The following is a 22,737-nucleotide window of genomic DNA, read 5'->3' on the forward strand; positions in this document are numbered from 1 at the left end:
TAGCAAAGCACTTTATACTTAGACTGCTTTAAATTGTAAGTTTCTATAGTATATTTTTAAATGATTTGATATATGAAAAGTTTATTTACATTCATCATTTCAAAGATAAACTGCTTGGGGATGTTGGTGAGAACACCTGCTCTGTGGAGTCTGAAATCCTGGTTCTTCCTTCTAGTGGTGAGGACACGACTTCGACATCCTTAAAGCAAGGTTCACTAAGGTCTATGATTCTCTCTAAGAAATTGCCTAAAAGGAAGGAGAAATAGACAGTTTCCAAAGATCCTTTCATCTTTGACTTCAGGTTTTCTTTTTATTTATTTTTATTGGAAAATAATATTGATTAACGTTTTTAGGTCAAAAGTAGCTTAAAGAACAGCTTTTCCATTCACTTTCTAAAGGTCAAAGGAAAGTTCAACTGTTGTCTCCCTGGATCTTTAATGTCTACCCTGAAAGAAAATGCTCAAAATATGTTTCCTTCATGTCTTTCTTCATCCCACCATATCCCTCTCTTCTAAGAAGAGGCTCTGGTCACACATGTAAAGATTTGACCTCAAGTTGCAGTTCAACAACTATTGTCCATTCCCACTGCAAAGTGAGCATTTCCAAACTGGGGGCCCAATTATGTTTGGAGAGTTGACAAATACCACTTTCAGGCAGAGAAGAGGTGGTGTAATTAACACTAAGCATTATAGGTAAAAATAAAATAAAATAAAGAAACTAAAACCCTTTGAATAGTCTGTCTCCTGGTGTTCTGTAATTTCTTATTCATGCAAGCCAACAGAGTCTAAATAAAGTCTGTCCAGACAGGGAAGACAGCACAAATTTAGCAGGCTCTAAAGCACTTTTTGAATTAAGTCAGGTACATCTGCTTTTAATTACATACATGCATATATGCTTACACACATAAACACATATACAGAGGTAGATTAAAGACAGCTGCAAATTCTTAGCTATTCCTCCCATTGAGAGGTGGAACCTAATTCTTCTCTCCTAAATCTAGGCTGACCTCAGGACCTTGCTTGACCAAGAAGTTTATGGCCATGATATTCTGAGCTTGCCAGAGCCAGCTTAGAAGGCATGTGGCTTCCACACAGGTCTCTTGGACCACTTACTTTTGGAACACCTTTCTTAGGCTATTCTTTCTTGGAATCCAGCCATCATGCTGTGAGGAAGCCCAAGCAGCCCCATAATAAACCCATGAGGAGAGGAACTGAGGCCTCTTAGTTGATTATCCTAAGCTCCCAGCCAATAACCAGCATCAAGGCCCAGCCATATGAATGACCCACGTTAAAGGCATCTAAAGGCAGCCAAGGTGAGCCTTTCAATGACCACAGTCCAGCCACTATCTAACTATAATGCATGGAAGAACCCAAATTAGAACACCTCGGCCTCGCCCTTCCCCATAAAATTGTAAGCAAAATAAAATGTGTGTTTTATGCTGTTAGGTTTCTGGGTGGTTTGCCAGGTAATGATACAGTTTCAGAACACCCACTCCACTTGTCACCATTCTGATGCCACACATTACAAAAAGGACCCCAGTAGCTGAATCCCAAATTTCTTCCCTTCCCACTTGCTAATCCAGAATAAGTGGGGTGGTGGGCTTTACTGCTTTTATGTCCCATCCAAAAGGTACAAGACCAAAATTTGAGAACTACACAAGCTATAGAAACATCACCAACATTTGTTTGGTTTCTAATTGGTGTTGTAGACCTACATCTCTGCTATAATTCAGTATGAAATACTGAATTACATATAATCTCAGATAAGAAAAAGGTGAATGAAGTCAATAGTTTTATAATCACAAGATTTCATAGAAGTTCCTCCCCTCAAAAATTACTTTCTGATTTATGATCATCTTGCTTCATATCACCAACCTATTATGATGTTTTGCAATTTAACAAGGAGGTGCATTACATATTGCCATCTTTGAACATCACATGACTTTGATAAGCTTCTCTGGCATATAAGGTACTGAATATTAAAAATCAGAACAAACAGAAGAGCTATTATAAAAGAAAAACAGTACTCTCCCATTCATGTCTTCAAATAAGGACAGTTCAAAGTAATATACAAAATGTAACAGTGAATTCTACCACACACATAAACACACAAAGATGCTGGAGGCTACATGGTATCATATTTGCACCCTTCAAAACAGAATCCTGAGAAAGCACTGGAGGCATCTTACACAAATCCATTCTGGTCAGTTTAGAACAAGGCATAGAGCAGAAACTAGAGGGATCTTTTGCCATTTGACCAGCTATTCTTTATGAAGGTTTGAGATTTGCGTAGTAAGGCAGAACTTGTTCCTACTACTTAAGAAGTTGAGAATGCATTCAGACCAATTTTTCCAATATTTAGAAAGCAAAGACAGTCAGATACACTTACTTGTTGAAGCAAAGTTATCATGAACTTAAACTACAAGAGCAAATTCTTAATGATTACCTCAGCTTACTCCATATAATACCACAGAGAAGAATTTACAGTTCTTTCAAAATCCAATGTCCATAAAGATAGAACGCCTTGAAGGAAAATGGTACCATACTTAAGATAGTGATATCTTTTATTAGTACAGTAAAGTCCTATTTTTATGGAATAGGATGGGTCTGAGGTCATTCCATAAAATTGATTTCCCAGAAAATGGAAATAGGCAATTTACCCTAAGAATTTTATTGAAAAATTATGCTATTCTATTTGAATAATGATGGGAATGTTCTACACGTTTCCTTTATTAATGAATTAAAATACACAAAACACCATAAAATTATATTAGAGGTTCAAAAGTATCACTTAAATCTTTTTTACCAGTCACTTTCATTTTGTAAAATCAGCAGTTCCATTAAAATCGTATTATGTAAAAATGGGTTTTTACTGTAATAATAGTTATTACCTATTTAGCTCCCAAGGATGTTGTGAAAATTAAATAATAAGCCATTGGAAAGCAAATACAAAGTGTTGCTAATACCAGAGGCCAAGAGGGGCAGCCAGATGGGAAAATGAAGGAAAAGAGCACCTGATACATTACAAATCACAGCTTTCATCTGTAATTCCATTACCGCCAAAACTCTATGCGTTGGTCATGTGCACTGATGTTATCTCATTTCATCTTTCTTAACATTATATTAATTATAGCCCTAATGTTATAAATAAAGGTCAGAAAGGTTTACAGCTTGTCCAATGTCACATCGTTGTAAATGTCAGAAGCCAAATGTGAACCCCAGGTTTATCCTAGTCGACAGCTCATCCTATATCCTGAAGGATCCCAAATATACCCTTGTGTCTCATAACTGCCCCTCTAATTCTTACCTCATCTTTCAAAATTCACTTCAAATGCCTCTTCCTCCATGAAGCCACCTTTACCCCAGAGACACTATGATTCTAAACACATTCAGTATTTATTATGGCTATTTGTTGTATTATTGTGCATTATGTGTTTTATTAACCCAGCAAAATCCCTGGCTGGTCACAGTTGTATGGAACTTGACTTTGGGTTCCCAGATCATGAGCGCCTGGAACTGTGCCTTGAACACAGTGAATGTTTGGTAAATATTTGCTAAACTGAACTGGAAAGGGGTGTTCATTTGAATTACAACTACATTTGCTACCAGATGCAAAGCAAATGCTTTTACTAATGGTTCATTGCATTAGAATGGTTCTAATGCAATGGTTCATTGCATTGCATACCTCTTTGGGAAGTATCTCCAGTTTTTCCAAGCATGTGTGATAAGATTAAATACCTCAAGCAGTGTATCTGACATACAGGAGATACTCAACAAATAATAGTTTTTTATTTTATTTTTGTTTTATTTCAAGTTAAGGAAAGAATGCGGATGGTAAGAGAAGAATGTGGAGGGGCATAAATTCAGTATAATATATAGTCTAATTTGGAGATATAAGAGCAGGTATTGATGGTAAGTTTTTTTGAAAAAAGAAAGATACAATGAAGAGTTAGAACTCTTGATTTAAATTCTCTGATTTCCTGCCAAGCTTCTTTACTTACTGGCTGGGTAAAACTTGAGCAAGTTACCCTCTCTGCATCCCAGATTTTTCATCTGTAAAAACAGAGATAATAACAGAATCCACTTATAGAGCGGTTGTGAGAATTATATGAAAAAAAAAATCCTTGTAAAATACTTAGTATGGTGCATGTCACACACCAAGCACTCAAGTTATAGTTGCTACTATCACCATCATTACTATCATCATAAAAATCATTTCATAATTCTTAGGAATCTATTCAAAGGAGAAGACATTTTTTTCCACAGACTGTAAAATCCTATAGTGGTATGTGTCAATGCTGTCAAACCCAAAGATTTATTTCTGCTATTGAATTATGGATGGGAGCAATGAGTTCATGCACTTCATCCAAATGATGCTTACTGAACGTCTACTTTGCGCCAGAGTCAGGTGGACAAATTTATTTGATTTAAAGAAGGCTAGGAATGAAAGAAACAAGGGGAGCCAGGAAAAGGTGGAGAGTTCAGAGAGAGACAAAACCACAAGCAGAAAACAAAGGTAGATTCAATCCAGAGACCCATCAGAGGTCAAAATATCAGCCTGTCAAAAATCAGAAGGGAAGAGTAAGGCCAAGCAGCTCCTGCATAAGACCCCAATCCAAATGGCACAATGAATTCAATTGCTCATCAATCACAGATCATTTGTTGGAGATAGAAGAGGGGTTATTAGACAACAGGAAAGGGACAATGAGCAAGGATTTTATTTTTTATATATTACACACCTGTTTTTCACTCACCTGTCTTTTCATGTGAAGGCTAGAAATAATGAAAAATAACTGTATGTTTTAAAATTCTTAACTTTTCTGATTATCACAATAACACTGAAAGGCCAACTGGAAAGTCCTTTCTACATCCAATGCCTGTGCCCCACCTCCTTTCCCCCACCCAGCATTGATTTGTGCTATTTAAGAGCAGCTTCACAGAGAATTCAGGCCCATCCTATGATCTTATGAGCTGACCATAGACAAAGGAATGAAGAATAGTGGAGAAAGCCAGGGATCCCGGGACCCAGGGCACACAGTGGACACAGTCAACTGCGGTGCCAAGCAAGATGGCCAAGATTGCTCTTGCTCGGCATAAAAACCCCACAGGATACTAAAAGCTTGGCAACCTTCAAAAGCTTCTCTTGCTTCCTGCATGGGGTGGGGGAAGCAGCTTGCTTAGTGGGAAAAACCATAGCTCAGGGTGAATCCGCTGGCTAGATTCATCAAAGAAATGGCTGAGACAGAACAGATTTTTCCTTTTCATATAGGAATGACTCACGAGCTTGTTTATTCAAAAAGTTACATCCTCCATCAAAGAGAGGTGGTTTACTGGAAAGCGGGATGATAATAATAATTGACGTTTGTACTGGTCAGCCCACTCACACCTGTCCCTCGTGTCTCTGGGCACAGTCACACAAACACACCACCAATGATAAGAAGGTGGCCAGTATATCTTCTTTCATTCTTCCTTCGTTCTGCCACACAAATAAAGCAAACAATACAGTGACCCTCCTTTATTTTACTCGTAGTCATTTTAGAAAGGGAATGTGCGTTATTGGTTCAAGATGAGGACTGGAAGAAAGACTGCTTGGGTTCAAATTTTGACTCTGCAAATTGCAAACCGTGGGACCCTGAACAAGTGACTTAATTGTCCTGGGCCTCTGTTTCTCTGTCTGTAAAAATGGGGATAATAATATTACTTATTTCATAAGGTTATTGTGAGGATTAAATTAGTTGGTACATGGAAAACAGTTCCCGGCACATTGTTAGTTCTCAGTAAATGTTTGACATTATCATTATTATTACTTCACAGATGGTTAAATGTTCTTCCATTACGGATCTTCTTTTATTCACTATTATCTTAAGAGGTTCAAATTAAACCATAAATGTAATTAGGTCTTTGGGGGAAAATATAATTGTCCTATGAAAAACATTTTCTTCTCAGGCTAGGGAGATATTCTGGAACTTTTGAAAACTCTCTTTTAAATAAGAAGAATTTTATAAGTATGGCTGTGTGTTTCTGTATATCTAAGGAATCATCTTTTTCATAACATGTGTATACTGGAAGATAGGTCTAGACAAACAGATGAATAGATACATAGATAGGTATTTTTCTATTTTATTAACCTACTTCTCGGCAATTTTGAAAACTCATAGCAACCGAAGAGCTTGTCATTTTTCCTCAGTCCTGTATTTCAAAATTCCCAAAGGCAAACCATCAGAATGCATTAATAAATTGTTGTCTTCCATACCCTCTGTGTCTTTCAAACTTAAGGATACTAGAACCTGTAAATCCATTCTCTGACACATGAAGAAAATTAACCAGTTAGTGGATTATTTTAACTCCTTTCAGCATGACAATTACTTATTCCACTTTTAATGAAGATATGCTAGGTTAATTTGGGGGGGATTTCACTGGTCTATGAAATTGTTCTCCTACATTAACCCCCCCAAAAAGAGGAAGAATGAAACAACCTAAGTGCCTACTTATTTCCAAACTCTTCACTGTGTTGTACAATATAAATGAAACATAATCAGATCTGGCTGGGTTCAGCCTGTCTGTGATTCATCTTTTGGGTTGTTTTACTCACTGGGTAAAATGAGAACGTCATCCCCAGGGCCTGGAATGGTATTGTTGTATCCTCCCCAGCCTTCTTCAACACCTTGCCATGTTTCAGGGAGGGACCATTTTAAAGCTGATTCAGGGGCAGAGGTAGAAGCTAGAAAATAAAAAAAAATTTTGAAAATCTAATCCATTGTGATAACTTCCAAATTCTATCCTTATTTTAGGATGCTAGTGGTATTTTCACCTCCCAAAGAAGCTGCCTATCAATATTTTATGAGTTTCTGTACAAATATTTATCAGTTAAAAAGCAAGTAATTATTCAATCCTTAGATTACCTTCACTTCTGAAAAAAATCCCACTTTTGTTATTATACATCTGTTTTGCCTTATAATAAATATGGCATGCTTATCATGAAATATTTAGAAAATGCAAATAAGAAAGGTAATAATTGCCCATAATCTCACTACCTTGCAATAACTACCTTTTATTTCTGTTTCCTTCCAGAATTTCTCAGAATTTTTACATAATTGAGATTATATCAAATCCTGTTCTTATTTTTTACACCCAGTTCTACTTTTGCTTAGCTTAGCCTATTTTCCTATGCATTTTATAATATTATTTAAATGCCTTGTAAACATAATTTTAGTGGCTACATATCATATTTTAAAAATCCATAATTAATTCCCAATGTCTGACATTGAGACTCTTTCTATTCTCTGTTTAATTGTAAATAATGCAGTGTTAACTGTCTCTATGCAAATTTCTCAATAACCCTGATTATCTTCTTCAAATACATTCCTCAATGGAAAGACTGAGTCAAAGGTTATGTTCTTCCCACAGCTCTCCCTACACATTAAAGGCGGGGTAATAATCTAAAAACTTCTCAGGGTGGTAACTTACAGACAGATCATACCTTCCAACCAGTTTCTATTGATTCTGCCTTTGATCATCAAACGGCATTTTCTTTTCAACCATTCTGCTAGTATCTCATCGCATAATTGAAATGTAAATCTAATAATTTCCAATGGGGACTGTCCAATATCACATCACACACAACACCATGCTGAACCATATCTACTTGTTCTTTCCTGGGATGTGATTACTGGTACAGAGTTAGAAGGGCAGAGAGATTGTCTCAAAAGGGTAGAATGAAAAGGCCTCCTCTTTTGAGGGGAGGGAGGGAATCATGTCCATGATTTGCTAATTTTACAACATAAATAGTGAGCACCTTCTCTATTAGAACTGCCCTTGAAAAGTAGGGATACAAAAAGAAATAACATGTCACCCTTGCCTCCAAGGAGCTGATAGTGTTATATCAGTATTAGGAGGATAAAAACTCTACACAGGCACTGAGGGGAGTTCTTTTTAATGGTACCTGATCACGAAAGGAAGCAAGATTTTGCCAGGAGAAGCTTCCCGAGGGAAGTAGTAACTCAGCTGCATTTTAAAGCCTTAGAAGTTATTCAGGTAAAGGGGAGGTTGTGATGAGTGTATGACAAGAGGGTTGCACTGCAGACAGAAGGATGAGCATGAGCCAAGGCAAAAAATGGGAAGTCAAGTGGAGGAATGATAAGAAATTTGGTGTTGCTGAACCACAGAGCTAGAAGAGAGGTAAGTGACAAGGTTGGTAAAATAAACAGAGGCCAGAGTATGAAGGAAAACAAAGGTGGAGGGTCCAGAGACTTCCAGCACATTAAGACACAAGTGGATGAATAGTTTGTGCCATAGGGCATTCAGGGTATCTCTGTGGTCTCCAGATGGAGCTATACAGTAAGCAGTGGAAAAATATGAATTGGAAAGATGGGAAGAGCTCTGAGCCCAGAGATGAATTTGGCATCATTGGCCTAGAAGCTGTATTTGAAACTCTGAGGGTGGTTGTAATAGCTCCAGAGGATTTCAAGGTGACAAGGGAAAATACCTGATGTCAGAAACACGAGGAACACTTAGTTATTTTTTCTACAAGACCCAATTCCTCAGTATTCATGGTTTAATTAGAGACCCAGGATAACCTAAAAGTATATAGATTGTGGTCAAGCAGAAACCATAGGCAACTTAATTAGTACAAAATATACCACACACCTTGGGAATAAGGCAATGTCTTGGAATAAGCGTCACTCAGTAAGAGGCTTTATAAATATTTCATAAACTTCAATACTGTAATATCTTTCTAAGTTTTTTCCCAATGTTGCCTGCTTCCCAACATTAGGCCCAAAATACTCAGCTGGGGGTAGAGTAAGGGGTATTTGTCAGGGTGACCCTTAGCTTGCCCCACAAAGTCCAGATAAAATGTCTCTGATGCCTCATTTCCAGTGATATTTCAAACAAGCAATGATTGTTCTCTAAAACCTCATGCCAAGCTTCAGGAATCTTTAGTTACTCCAATTTTATATCACAGATGATGGAAACAAACATTCTGTACTTTTTTCACCTTTACTCTTGCTTATAAGAGGGCTGACACAGTCTTTAGTTGGACAAATTAGGCCTTAAGGTAGCTATTCTAATGAAGGAATGTTATTATGCACAAATTTAATTATTCTATACCATCCTGCTTAAGATAAGAACACTAAGGGATAAGAAAACATGTTTCAGTCTCCTGTCAGAGTTATCAGATTTCTATACAACTAATATTAGGGTTCTATATGACTATCATTGACAATCAAATTTGTGGAGAGAAAAAGAAGCCTACAAGAGTTAAAGAAGCAGCAGTCAGAGATCTACTGGGAGAATCAGAAGAGAGGAAGGTCTTGGAATCCTAAGTAATACAGCATCTCCAGAGAGCACAAGTGACCTTGTTAATAGTAGAGCTCTGGTAAGAGAGAGAATTAGAAGTGACTGTTAAACTTAGCAATCAAGGCATGGGTGATCCAGATGACAGTGGTCCCAGTTGAGTGGTTGAGATAGAAACCATATTACAGTGGATTGAGCAATGCACTGGAGGTAAGGAAGGAAAGATGTTAGGTCAGACCATCCAAAAAGCTCATTGAGGAATGGACAGTCTTAAGAGTTGAGAACCACAGCCTTTGATCTGTCTTCTGAAGCTTTAGATAAATTAGACTAGTTTCAAAACTGGAGCCCATGAATTTTGGTCTGGACCAACATTCCTAATGAGGCCTCTCCTTGCTTCCCTGTACAAATTTGTCCCTCAACAAGCAGCTAAGATTTTAGGTAGTCTCGAGTCTAATATATGAGCCAAATGTTGGCCTCCACACCTTTGCTCTTCATCAACCCAGGTTTTCATGGCTCTGCATGAAGAGGAGGCTAGGCTTTTGAGAAGTTTGCAGGACAGCTGTCTGCTAAAGGAAAATTCAGTATCCACAAATTTGTTTTGTTTTTAAATGGGAGGCACTGAACAGAAGAAGCCAGTAAGGAAAGAAAGGTTAACTACATGAGACAATGAGTTGTTTGCTGATGGGGGAAAGTGTGGAAGATGCAGGAAGGGATGAGTTAACTTTGAACAAGACTAGGGCTGCCTGATTCTCAGAGATCAAAGAAAGGGACAAAAACTTAGGTCTGTGGGAAAATTTAGGAAAAGAATACCCGATGATCTGGATGTTCTTATATGACCATGGACAATATGTGCACTTAGTACGGGTACATATTACATACTCATATGGGTTAACACGTAGATAGATGGTTAACTCATTCAAACATTGGATTGACCCATTCAAAGAATGGAATGAATGAGTTAACACAGATAGATGTGTTAACTCATTCATTCATTCATTCTTAGTTTTGGCAAAAATTATATTGCAATAATTTTACTGTTTTACATAGAATTACTCATTAAACAAAATACATTACCATATTTAAATTTTGGCACTAGCACAGATACTACATACATGAGAATCAGGCAATGTCTTGAAAGTGTGTTATTTAAAATTTCTTCCTGATGAAGGATATTGTACTATATCTGTAACTCTTTGTGTTTTGAAATAGTTTTCTGTAACAAACTATATGAGGTAGGAAAACTGGCTAGATTTTAATATAACTCATAAGTTAATCTATGCTCAATAAGGCAATTTAAACACATTAGAGGCTACATTGTATAGCACAAGGAACACTGGGCTGAGTTGAGATATCTGAGTTCCTATCTAGGCTCATATGACTGACTACTGATATGACTAAGTTTAATATCTGGGCTTCACATCCCCATTTGTAAAATGAGGCAACTGGATAGGATAGCCTGCAAGGTCTCCACCTTTGTTAAAACCCACAACTCTATGAAGTATGGGCTTTCTATTTCTCAGCAGTTGTAATTGACAGTTGTAATGCAAGCATCTCCAGTTAAACTGACCCCTTCTAAAAAGCTCTGAACGCTCCTTCCAGAGAATCCTTAGTACAGAAATCATCATACTACATGCTGAGTGACATGCCACCCTGACTATAGATGGTTGAACCAAGAATGGCCATTCATAGATGGTCCAGTGTCCACAGAAGGGGGCCTGGCATGAGAGCTTCCCCAACAGGTGTGTCCTCTACAGAATAGGCACTGACACAGCAAATCAAATCTCTCCTTGGAGAATTTGAACATAGAAACTTTCAGAGAAGAGAGAACTATCCTTTTCCTTATAACAGTAATTTTTAAACAACTGTATTAATTGATTACTTAGTAGTTTGACTGACATCCCCAAGAGATCATAAGACCCCATAAAGTCAAAGTTCATTCCATCTTGCTCATCATGGTATCCCCCACACCTTGCATAAAAGGCACTCAATAAACAAGGCATTTTGAACCATCTAAAGGCAAAGAGAGATGAAGGACAAGGAACATAAAAAACAAAGTGTGGTGGCAGCTCAGAAAACATTCTGAAAACAATCTTGAATCACATTGTTCATAGTCCAATAAGCATGGAGTAGTAACCTTCAGGATTATCATTTTTAGTTTTAGTCCAGTCCTCTTACCTCATTTATCTATTAATTTAAATAGAGGAATTAGATCATTTTCTGATTAGCATGGGCTCTGCTCTGACATAGCACAAAAATGCCACTGAAAATTAAAAGAAATCTCTGCGTTTGAAAAGATTTATTCCTCTTGCAAATGTATAGTTAAATTGACTCAGAATAAACAAAAACAAACAATGAAATACATCAGAAGGTGCTTAGGAGACATTTAGTTTTTGAGAATTTGGCTTTTTGAGTTAGAAAGATTTCATAGAACCATCTGACTTTTGAGGAGGGTTTGTTTACCCTGATTTCCTGAAATTACCAGGAACAGTTAAAGTTTAGAGATACCCTGAATTTTTCTTTCCATTTGGAGGGCGCCTAATAGCCCATCTGCAGATCTGGAGTCCTATGTGCACATATGGTCCATAATTTATGAAATGTGCTTATTTACATGTTTCAATTCTTACTTTCATTGCTTTGAAAAATAAATCCACCTTTATATCCTTTTTTGACATGCAGATACATATTTTAGTTACAGGGCAATATAATAGAGAGTTATCAGACATATAAGCTTTAGGACTGATATCTGCCTGTTTATTAACAGTATGACAAGGTAGAATTTGTAGAACTACTGGAGGACATTCTGCTATACTAGACACTTCTACTTCGTGTGTTAATACTCACCTGAAATAGTTGGGGGCATACCTTCCTTCACCCGGAGAATGACTTGAACTTGGCCTTCACCTGAAACTAAATACCAAAAGCCACAACTTGCATGTGATACAAAGATCATCTTAATATTAAAGACAGTCACACATGAGAAAAGAAGAATTTATGCTAAATTCTAGTTGCCTAAATTTTCAAAACAGAAAAATGAAATCCTTGTTAGTTAATCTAACAATTGATTTCCAACATTTGATTTTGATTGCTTTCATTTGATTAAACATAATTGCAATGAGGTCTCCAAGAGAACTAGCACATAAATAATTAGGAGAAACAAAAACAGAAACAAAACCTTTAGCCATATGTTCTAAGGAAGTCAATGGTGTCCAGCAGGGCATATACCTCATATCCTATTTTCTCTTCATCATTTTGTAGGCTCAGCTTTTAGAATTCATGTGTTTTTCACCAATAGAGTTCAGATCATCCATGAAATGTATTTGATTACCTTTATCCAAACAAATTGTCCTTTTAATGAAGCCTTTTCCCCACTCCCTATCCTCCTCCTATCATCCAAGCCAACTGAGCACATTTAAAAGGCCTGGGGTTCATTAATTTTAAGTGTTCAATAAATTAGTGGAAATAATCAAAAGGCCTGATTCTTTCTGATAATGACAATTTGATGTCAGTATAAACCAGTAGATTAAGCTGGGAACATATGCTCCTTTGCCAAGAGAGGCTGCTATAATTAAATAGTGAATGCATCTACAAGGTGCTCTCACGCCTGATTAATTAGTAATCAGGTGCACAAACTCCATCTTTCAGTCACACCTTGTCTCTTATTGGTTAATTACCTTTCTGCCTTATTGTTTGTCACATGAGCCACACCTTCCACCACTGGCGCGCCCCTTGTTGCTGAAGGCTGCAGCCTTGGGGACTTGGCCAAATTCACACTCTCCACTTTTGTTTTCCTGGAACCCTAAACCCTTTCCTCCATCAGATGAAATAAACACAGGATCATTCTTTCTAAATATAAAACATAAGCAGCCAGGCGCTGTGGCTCATGCCTGTAATCCCAGCACTTTCGGAGGCTGAGGTGGGTGGATCACTTGAGGTCAGGAGATCAAGACCAGCCTGGCCAACATGGTAAAACCCATCTCTAATAAAAACACAAAAACTAGCCATGTGTACTGGTGCACTCCTATAATCCCAGCTACTAGGGAAGCTGAGGCAGGAGAATTGCTTGAACCCTGCAGTGTGGAGGTTGCAGTGAGCCAAGATCACGCCACTGCACTCCAGCCTGGGTGACAGAGCAAGACTCTGTCTCGAAAAAAACTAAAAAATGAAAAATAAAAATAAAATATAAGCTTCAGAATATTACAAACAAAGTGATCCCCAAAGAGATCCATGATGAGACCTCTTCAATTCCTCTAATCTTATTTTGGTCATTTTCTCTTTTTAAAATTTTTCTAAGGATATAAAGCACGAGTTTGTGTCTTTCTCCTTACACTGCCACATGTTGAGACCTGGTACAATGACAACATGCTCTTGACATGTTCTACCTTTATCACCACTTCCAAGACTTTGCTTAAATTGTTCCTTCACCCTGTTGCTTATTTCATGCATCTTTCTAACTTAATACTAATAATAAAGCCACCAGTCAAGGTGTCATTTCCTTTTTTTAAAATAAGGTCTAACTCATCCACTTCTGTTCACATTGATTTGTGCATTCTCTAAAGTTCAAAAGTACTTCTAAATCCATCCTGTGATATTCATCCCAAACTTGTTCTCAATTTAATAAATATTTATTAAGCATCAACTGATCATTTAAGATTACATCAATAATTAGCTTTGTCTTCAAATTTTTTAGAGAGAGATTTTTCTCACGCACCTTATGAGACCAGATATTGCTAGAAATGTAGATACTTCATTTTCATGGGCCAATTTAGAAATCCTAGGTTTAATCTTGTATCTGTAGCTCTTTCCACTACACTGCACCAATGGCTTCTGGACTGAGTGGTGACTAATTTTCTTAAACCTCTACACACGCACAAATGGTCCCTACCTCCAGGAGAACTCCCTACCAAAACAGACATTGCAAAACTAAAAAATATATTGAAAATCTGTTGCTCACTTCATTAACGTTGAGTGTGTGAATGCCAGTCAGTGAAGAGAAGTAGTTTCAGGATCAGAACAGATAGAGAAAAGTTAACAAAAGCAGGAAAAATTAGAAGTCTGATTTCCTATACCACCATCTACATGCATCTGGGGGCAGATGAGTATGAGACAGAGGGCTATCTCTTCCCAAACACCATTTCCTGGTCATGGTCATGACAATAGTGAATGGTGGGAAGAATGTGGGTGCTGGAGCCCAACAGCCTGAATCTGAATCCTGGCTCTTCTGGTTCCTAGACATGGGCCACTGACAAGTTATTTGCCATTTCTAAACCTTATTCATTTCATCTAAAAGTGGGAATAATCATACTATCTATCTCATATGGCTATTAGAAAGAAAAGATAGAATAGTCCATGGAACATGCTTAGCACAGTGCCTGGCACATCATGAACAATAAATGTTAACTATTATCAATACTGTCATTATGGCATGTTCATGATTCCAGGTGCCAGTCAACAAGGTTCAAGAAACATGCTTTTACTTTCTACTCTTTTTACAGCTGTATCTAATCATGATGAGCTGTAGTATTACAGAGTTGTAAGCAACTTAACCAGATCTGCTAAAGTTTGTTAAGTGTGTTGACTCTACAAAGAACTGCAAATGTGAAGTGTCATTTCCAATTTGAAGAAATACAAAGAGGGATGAAAATCATTTGAGAATGAAGGTATTGACTTGGGAAGAATTTAAAAGCCTTACACAAGCTGTGATATTGTACATATGTTTTCTCAGTGCTTATGATTTCTGATTTTGTATTTGTAATATGAGAATGGTTAATCTTCCGTGTTTATAAATGGAGCCCCATTGTAGTTGATCCTTCCCAGATTGTAAGAAGATCTGATGCTCAAAAAGACAAAAAAAAAGTCTTTGGGCCAATTATTGCCAACTTTTTCTGACGAGTGCTATGTGATCTAAACTTGCTATAAACACAGACATCTAGGGCGAAGAGGAAATGTGCTAAGAAAATGGCTCCTGGTAAGAGAAAAGAGAGTTACTAAAGTAGATGTGTTACGAGGTCCTACCAGGTTAATGTGTTGTGTCTGAAGAACTCTATCCTCACTTAAGGCTCTAGGAAACAGAAAAATTAATTAATTCTCTCCCTAACCAGATCTAATTCTCTCTTGAAATTTTAGAGGGAGAAATAAGCACCCATTTATTTAAAAATAAAAAACACATGGAATCTTAGTAGGTTATAGACTCCTTCCCTATTTCACTCTTTCATTCATATTCTCATTCTCATTTTGTCGTTTTAGTTTATGCACATATTAGGACCTCTCACTCAGGCCACATTTATCTAGTGTGCCAGCCACTGACTAAACAGTGAAAGAACATAAAATAGCAACTGCAATCAGTGTCTGCAAATGTCATGCAGTCCCACCCTGACTCATGACTTCTCTTTCCGTCTCTGCCTGCCCTGGACCCAAGCCCCAGCTCTGTCATCTTGAGCTGGCTGTTGGCTCTCTCTGCATTTTTACCTCTTACCTCCACAACCTCTCTGTTACCTCCTCTGTTGCCTCCACATCTTTTCCCTGTCCTGACTCACAAATCTGTACACTCCTTCTATTCCTCCTGTCCTGCCCAGTGAATTTGACCTCATTCCTCAGAAGCTGACCTCTTTGGCTTAGCCACAGAGAAGGCTTGCTTGTCAGTTAGTCCTTGGCAGCTAAAGCTTGATTTACAGGACCACACTCCTGTCTGATTCCAGCCTCAGAGGCAGCCATGGAAGGCATCTTGGCCCTCATAAAACATGATCCTTTAAAGGCGTTCACAGAAATAGTATATGAAAATCCTGTGATTACCTTTGAGTCTTCTATTATCCCTGTATCATTCACTTATGAAACAGTGAATTTTTGGGGGGACAAAAGGAAAAGAACTTGATCAAGACACCAACACATATATCTGCATTAGCCACAATCCTGAAAGTTAGCTCAATTAAACCTTCTTAATTAACTCAGAGAAGAATAACAATTGTTATTCTGACTCAGAGCAATGTTTTTCATACTTCTGTGGAGGTATTTGTGATTTCCCAGACCCTGCCACAGACCTACACAGCCCGAATCTCTCAGGAGGGTCCTGGGAATAAGCATTTCAGCTGTTTACACAGGAGGCAAAAAAACACAAATGTAAGGAACTAAACAAAATTTTTCATACTACACTCTTAAAATATTGTCTGTTCTCAGGAGCAGGTGTTCTTACCAAGTAAAGAGCGAGACCCAGATGGAAAAGATCCTTACTTCACAATTCGTACTTTTTATCAATTATACCAAACCCTTACAGACCAAATCATATTCCCAAGATGTTAAATGCACAATGGTTACTTTAGAGGCATAAAAAGTTTCATTTTAGTATCTATACATTGTAACGTATTTTAGAAAAAAACAACTAACCGATTAAAACCATGATTTCATGGATATTATTAAGAAAAGTTAGGTTTTAAAAATAAGACAGTGTAGAAATTGATTTAAGAAAAATATTAAGTAAATAATCAGACAAGAGGTATAAGGACATGACACAATTATGAAAATGGTACTAAAATATCTAAAGTTCGGGAAGCACAGTGTTAACTAAGTATTGTTTTTTCTTATAAATTGAAAGAAGAAGAGTTGGTTTATAAGGTTAGGTATATAAGCTCAGATTTAAAAAAAGAAAAGATGGTATACTAGAAAAAGCACTGAACCTACAGTCAGAGAAGCTATTTGAATACTGGTTGCACCACCTATGACCTGTGTGAATTAAGGCTAGCAACTCAGCATTGAGGAGCATTCACTCCTTAACCTGAGTGATTCCTAAAAGATGTATTTGATTCTCAGTTTCCTTCCCTTTCCTTTCCTTTCTCCTCCTCTCCTCTTCTCTCCTCTCCTCTCCTTTCCTTTCCTTCCTTTTCTCCTTCTCTTCCTGCCTTTTCCTTTTGGAGTTGTTTCCAACCAAGAGGCAAAATCCCTTTTCACATCCCCAGCCTCTGTTCTGTTATCTATATTTTTGCCATAAAGGTTAGTGCAGTTCCCTGAAGTCGATTCTCTACATACTGGTAAAAATCCTTGGGGATCTTTGGGAATGAGTTTTTCATAAGAATGTAAATTAATTTATTAACTAGAATGCTGTGGATTGCCTTTGAGGGGCTCAGCATGGGAATGGCTGCAGAGTTGCAAAAAGATTCTGATTCCGCTCTGCCTACAAAATCTTCCCCAAGAGGTCACGGGAGCCAGCTGACGCCACTCTCCTCCTTAGATCCTAAAGGAATTATTTTCCAGGATTTGCAGGGAGTCTTCTAGGCCAGCTGAAGAAGAGAAGATCTATGCAAGCAGCCTGCTTGGCTCCAGGGCCCTTGTTGCACTGAGGAAAGGAAACCTGGGCAGTGGTAGACAGGATCAGGAGCCTAGGCTCCAACCCAGGAAAGCACTCCTGATTTTTTAGGCTCTCCCAAATTAACAGCATCTTTTCTGACCCATCTTTGTGATGAGACAGACCTGAGTTCTTCTAGGCAACTTGGCACACACAGTAAAGTCCATCTGCCTTTCCATGCACAGCCCTCTTGCCCTTTATTCGTGGTGAGGCGGACATTTGGACACAAGTGTTGGCCAGCCTGGCTAGACATGTCCTTTTTTTCTCAGTCAGATCAGAAGGTGGTGGTGCAGCAGGAGCCTCAGCCTTACAGGCAGACCTTCTCAGCTGCCGCCTCACACAATGTCCCAGCTCGGCTGCATCTCTGCTGCATGAGTGGGGGCTGTGTGAACTCGGGAGGGCAACTGTGAATGGCACAGCATCTGATATGAATTTATCACTGGCTGCTGGTCGGGAGGGGGATCAAGCTAGGGGAAGGGGCTGTGAGTGTTTAATGCACCCTGCCACAACCCAACAGTTTGCCCTAAAGAGCCTTTTACCAATATAAAAGGACAGGGTCAAAAGTAAGTTGACCCCTGACAGAATGTACAATTATTAGAAGAAGGCTGTGTGCGAGCAGCTGCTGGAACCCCACTGACTCTGCATCGGGCTTCCAAGAGTCAGATTATGAATAATCAACTCAAGATTGTTTTCTCCACCCTTCTCAACCTCCCCCCGCCTCCCTCCAATCTTCTCCTCCTGTTTTGGGCAAGTCCTATTCTATTTCTACAGGAAGAAGCATAGCCCTCCCTAGCAGCTGCAATAATTGTGTTCCTATTGTGATGAAGACCTCCTCCTGGCCACCCCCCTACAAGTGGCCATTGTGAGTGGAAAGTCAGTGATTATACGCTCCCTCTGATGCTTTGGGGGACCCAGCTGCCTAAGTGCTGACACAGGAGTGTGCAGAAGGCCAGGGAGGGGGCTGGTGGAGGTGGAGGCAAGAGGTGGGGGAAACCCACGTCTGTGAGACTGGACTCTGACATACCAGACCTTTTGCATAAGTCAAGCCAAGAACAAATGAGGCATTATCAGGCCCCAGTGTTGAGAGGTCTCATCTCCCTTTGAAGTGGAGCTGAGCGTGGGGCCGAGCAGCTTTTCCTCCTTTGGACCAAGCAAACATCCTTCTTTTGATATGCTACATGCTCATTATCTCTGCCCCATTTAATGATTTTTGATTGAAGGGTGGCGGCTGGGATGCCGAGAGGATCGTTAGAGAGGCTCCATACAGCCAAGCCCATAAGAAAGGCTTTCCTTGTGCCTGGGCCTAAATTTGGAATTTCTTAACAGTGTGCGCTTGTTCTTAGAGGCAGATAAAGGCTGAGCGTGAAATTCTTAATTAAGCAATAAATAGAGAGTGGGGTGTCAGCAGATGTAGCCAGTAGCCATGGCAACAGGAATCACATGGGCAAGAGAGCTGAGACTCGATGTAGGCCTCAGGCCTGGGCCTGACTGACAGCTGAAGAATCCTACAAAGCTTGTAAACCAGATTAATTAGCTGACTAATTATTTCATAGCGTTAATGTAACTAAAAAATAAAAATAGTTCACCATGAACTGAAACATCCTTGGAAAAAAACAGCAGGGAAAGAGGCACTGGGAAACTGGCTCTGTAAGGCAAAGACATGAGCAGTCAGGGCATCAAATCGCATGAAGGGAAAAATGGGCTTGCTGGATTTTTCTCCCAACTTTGCAAATATAAAAGAACACTTGTTCTACAGTCATACCCATTCCCAAGCATGGCATAGAAGCTACAGTTGGGATACACAATAATAGTTCATCATATTCATAATAGTTTATCACATCAAATATTGCTCCTGCAGCATCCTAACACAAACAATAGTGCACACAAGGTACTTCACTTGTGGTCTGTTTCGTAAGTAGCTCCTTGGGCAAAATTCTCAGCAGCTTTAGAAAGGCAACATGAACCAATCTCCCTAACAGATCTTTTTAAATGAGTGAGGTTATCTTATTCTGTGGCTAACAATTGCTTAAGTGGCATCACATTTCAATCACGGGAACAATATATCATATACGTCATTTTATGGTGAATCCCATTTATCTCACAAAAATCTAGTAAAAGAAAATAGAGGGAGACCCTTTCAGAAAGGTTATAACATATACACTGAGCTCATGACACATGGTATTGTTAATCTTCTAAAAAGAAAGAAAACTTCTAGAGAAATAGTCTATCAGGAAAACGTTGGTGAAATAACATGGCATATTAACCACACTTGAATATATTTGGATGTTTTGTGCCACAATTCCAAGAGACAAGTAAGTATTTTCTTAACCTTGCTGTGTAAATAAAGCCACTGAGGCATGGAGCAATTATAATGCCATGCCCCAGGTAAAATAACCAGCCAGCCACTGATTAAAACCCTAAGCCCCATGCGCTGGCCATGAGCTTTCCAAAAAAACTGCACTCCGTGAAGATGTTTGCTGAACAAAGGCAAAACTTGCCTTGGTAGAAAAGAAAAATGCAAGGGTCAAAACATATTGTATGTGTATGATTTTTTTCTTTGTCACTGGGAATCCTTGAGAAGGGTTCTCCCACAACCCTGCCTAAAACCCCCGCCATCCTTTCTGGTCAGTGATCCACAATTATTTAGTGGGCAGCACACTCTAGTGGAGAGAGCCACAGCCAGGAGCTAGAATGCCTGGGTTCAGATTTTTTCCACTCGCTGGGTCGAAGATGAGTCAGGTATCTTAAATCACACATGCAGCAGCCAAACAGAGGAAATGAAGATAATTGTGATTTTTCTAAAACTTCCTATCCTGGGGGAAGTGGTAAAACAATACAAAAGATGGCCCACTTAGAAGTGGTCAACCAGTGAATGAAAATTCAGCCAGTTGTCAGTGAAGCAGCACTCTGAAGGAAATGCCAGCCAAGAAAAGGAGTCACACCCCCAAAAAAATCTAATATGGAATTCCGTGGCCATGATAGAGATCAAGCAGCTTCCCTACAATAAAATTAATTTCTGTATACACACATTTCCCATGTTTTTCATCCCAGGAATATGTCCACATAGACTATGTGGTCTTGACTTACACCATCTGCATAGATTAAATGTATTTTATGTAAATTATCCCAGTCATGGTCCTATAAAGTCAAGTGGTCTGAAAAAAACAGTTAAGTGAAAGTTACAATCTAATCAATATATAAAATGCATGGCACAGAACTGGAACTCTACTTCTTGGGCTCTTGCTTGGGTACCCACAACAGCAACTACCATTATGGCATTGGGAAATGCAGTCAGGTATAAGGAAAACGTGAAAGCCTAATCACCACCTTGCTAAAGATCTTATAAACTTTACACAGATTATATCCAAAATTACAGCTAAATTTACACAACCCAGTATAGCTACATGGCGCACTGCCATGGAGGAGCAGGGTGAGCCTCAGCTCCTCCTGAGTCCTCATACCATCACTGTGACAGCCCAGAAATGAAAACAGAAGTGGCTCTAGCCAGCTATCTACTCCATACACTCAGAGGATAAAGGAGGCACCAATGACCATAAAAGATCCTACGGGGAATCCCTTCAAGAAGCAAGAGTCTCCAAGTTTGTTAAACATTCAACAAATCCTCTGTGACTTCTTATTCCTTTTCCAACTCATATTCAAAGGAGGAGATACTAGGGTATTCCAATACAAATAATTTTTAAAAATTAATAAAGGCTATCTACCTAATAGAAATGTTTTATACTAAGCCATTCATTTATATCATACATATGCACAGATACAGATGTACATCTACATATAAGCACACATGCACATTCACACAGCTACTTACACAGATGTGCATCTATACCATATGTGTATATATAATAGTATAACTTGCTATTAATTCAATTAATAATGCTATCATAAGGGAAGAAAATCTATAGCTGCATGATTTTTTTTCTTTGTACCATAAATGGTTTTTATTATGTTTAGCTTATTTGAGTATTCAGATTATTTTGCAGTTCATGAACAGAATATGACCTATGGACAAGACAGCCTCTTCAGAAGCAGGCTAAGTAATGGAAAGAGAGCAATGCAGATGAAAATTTTGTTCCAGAATACATATCAAGTGAATAGCCATAAAGTTAATGGTAACTATTTACTTTTATTTATGGCTGTATTCGGCCGAAGTGGTAAAACAATCTCAGGAATCTCTGTCCGTCTCAAGTTTTTATAGTTTTAGGTTACATTTATGAATGGATCAAATCAGAAATAAAATTTGAATGGTATAATTCAGTGCAAATAAAATATACAACAATCCTTTTGGCAAAGACATAAAAAAAGACCAAGGGAGCACCAGACTGTCTCTCTGATGCTATTAAAATTTAACAGTTCTGGGGCTAGCCTGTAGGTCTGACTCACTGGACTTATGGTTAGGCACAAGTGAAAGAGGCAAAGGATGGACTCAGGACCATTGCCTCGCCCTCTAAATCCATGGCCACCTTGGGCTTGTGGTAAGGGCTAGAACTTGTTATGCTAATAAGATCCCCTGGATTTGACCAGGATCTACTAAGAGCAATTTATAACAAAATTGTCACTCTTGAGACCTATTTAGCCAGATTCTCCTTTTTACTGTAAGAAGTGGCCTCACAGTGAGCTGCGATTGGAACAAGCAGGTACCATGGTGCTCAGAGTGACCAATGCTGACATGGTATAGAAAAGGAATATGAAATAAACTCCAGGAAATCAAAAGAAGTGGATGGTCCTGACACACTGGGATCCTGAGAAACATGCACAGTAAGAAGATAAGGAAAAACCTTTGGCCTCTGTGACTCTGCAGTCACACTAGGGTTCCTGATTCCTTCAACCTCATGTTAATCTTGACGTAAAACAGACACAGCCCACCCCTAGTGCTCATATCAGCCCTCCATGCTACTCATCTTCCTGACCTCAGATTCTCATCAGAAGTTTTCCTTCTCACCTTCTACATAAACTTCCGTCTTGATTCAGTCTCTCTCTGCATTGGTACTCTCTACCTCGGACTCTCTACTGTTCCTCATACCAATGGTCATAATCAGCCATCCATTTTTTTCTCTTTCTTTTTTTTATTTTTGAGATGGGGTCTCAATCTCT

General features: G+C 38.6%; 1 protein-coding gene across 6 annotated transcripts in view; it reads right to left on the minus strand.

Moving 5' to 3' along the window:
- The window catches only part of PKHD1 (PKHD1 ciliary IPT domain containing fibrocystin/polyductin), a 484,536-nt gene that overhangs the window by 211,855 nt on the left and 249,944 nt on the right, over positions 1-22,737 (minus strand). For 4 of the 6 annotated variants that reach the window (XM_518534.6, XM_016955664.3, XM_009451446.4 and 1 more), the window contains 2 exons: positions 12,135-12,200; positions 6,592-6,720 (listed from right to left, as the gene is read on the minus strand). The exons of 1 other annotated variant lie outside the window; for it this stretch is intronic. In XM_518534.6, coding sequence (XP_518534.5) covers positions 6,592-6,720; positions 12,135-12,200 — 195 coding nt within the window. The remainder of the gene's footprint in view (positions 1-6,591; positions 6,721-12,134; positions 12,201-22,737) is intronic. One more of the 6 variants, XM_016955663.3, reaches the window with a different exon arrangement.

Source organism: Pan troglodytes, chromosome 5 (genome assembly GCF_028858775.2).
Source record: "Pan troglodytes isolate AG18354 chromosome 5, NHGRI_mPanTro3-v2.0_pri, whole genome shotgun sequence".
In the NCBI taxonomy this organism is placed as follows: Eukaryota; Metazoa; Chordata; class Mammalia; order Primates; family Hominidae; genus Pan; species Pan troglodytes.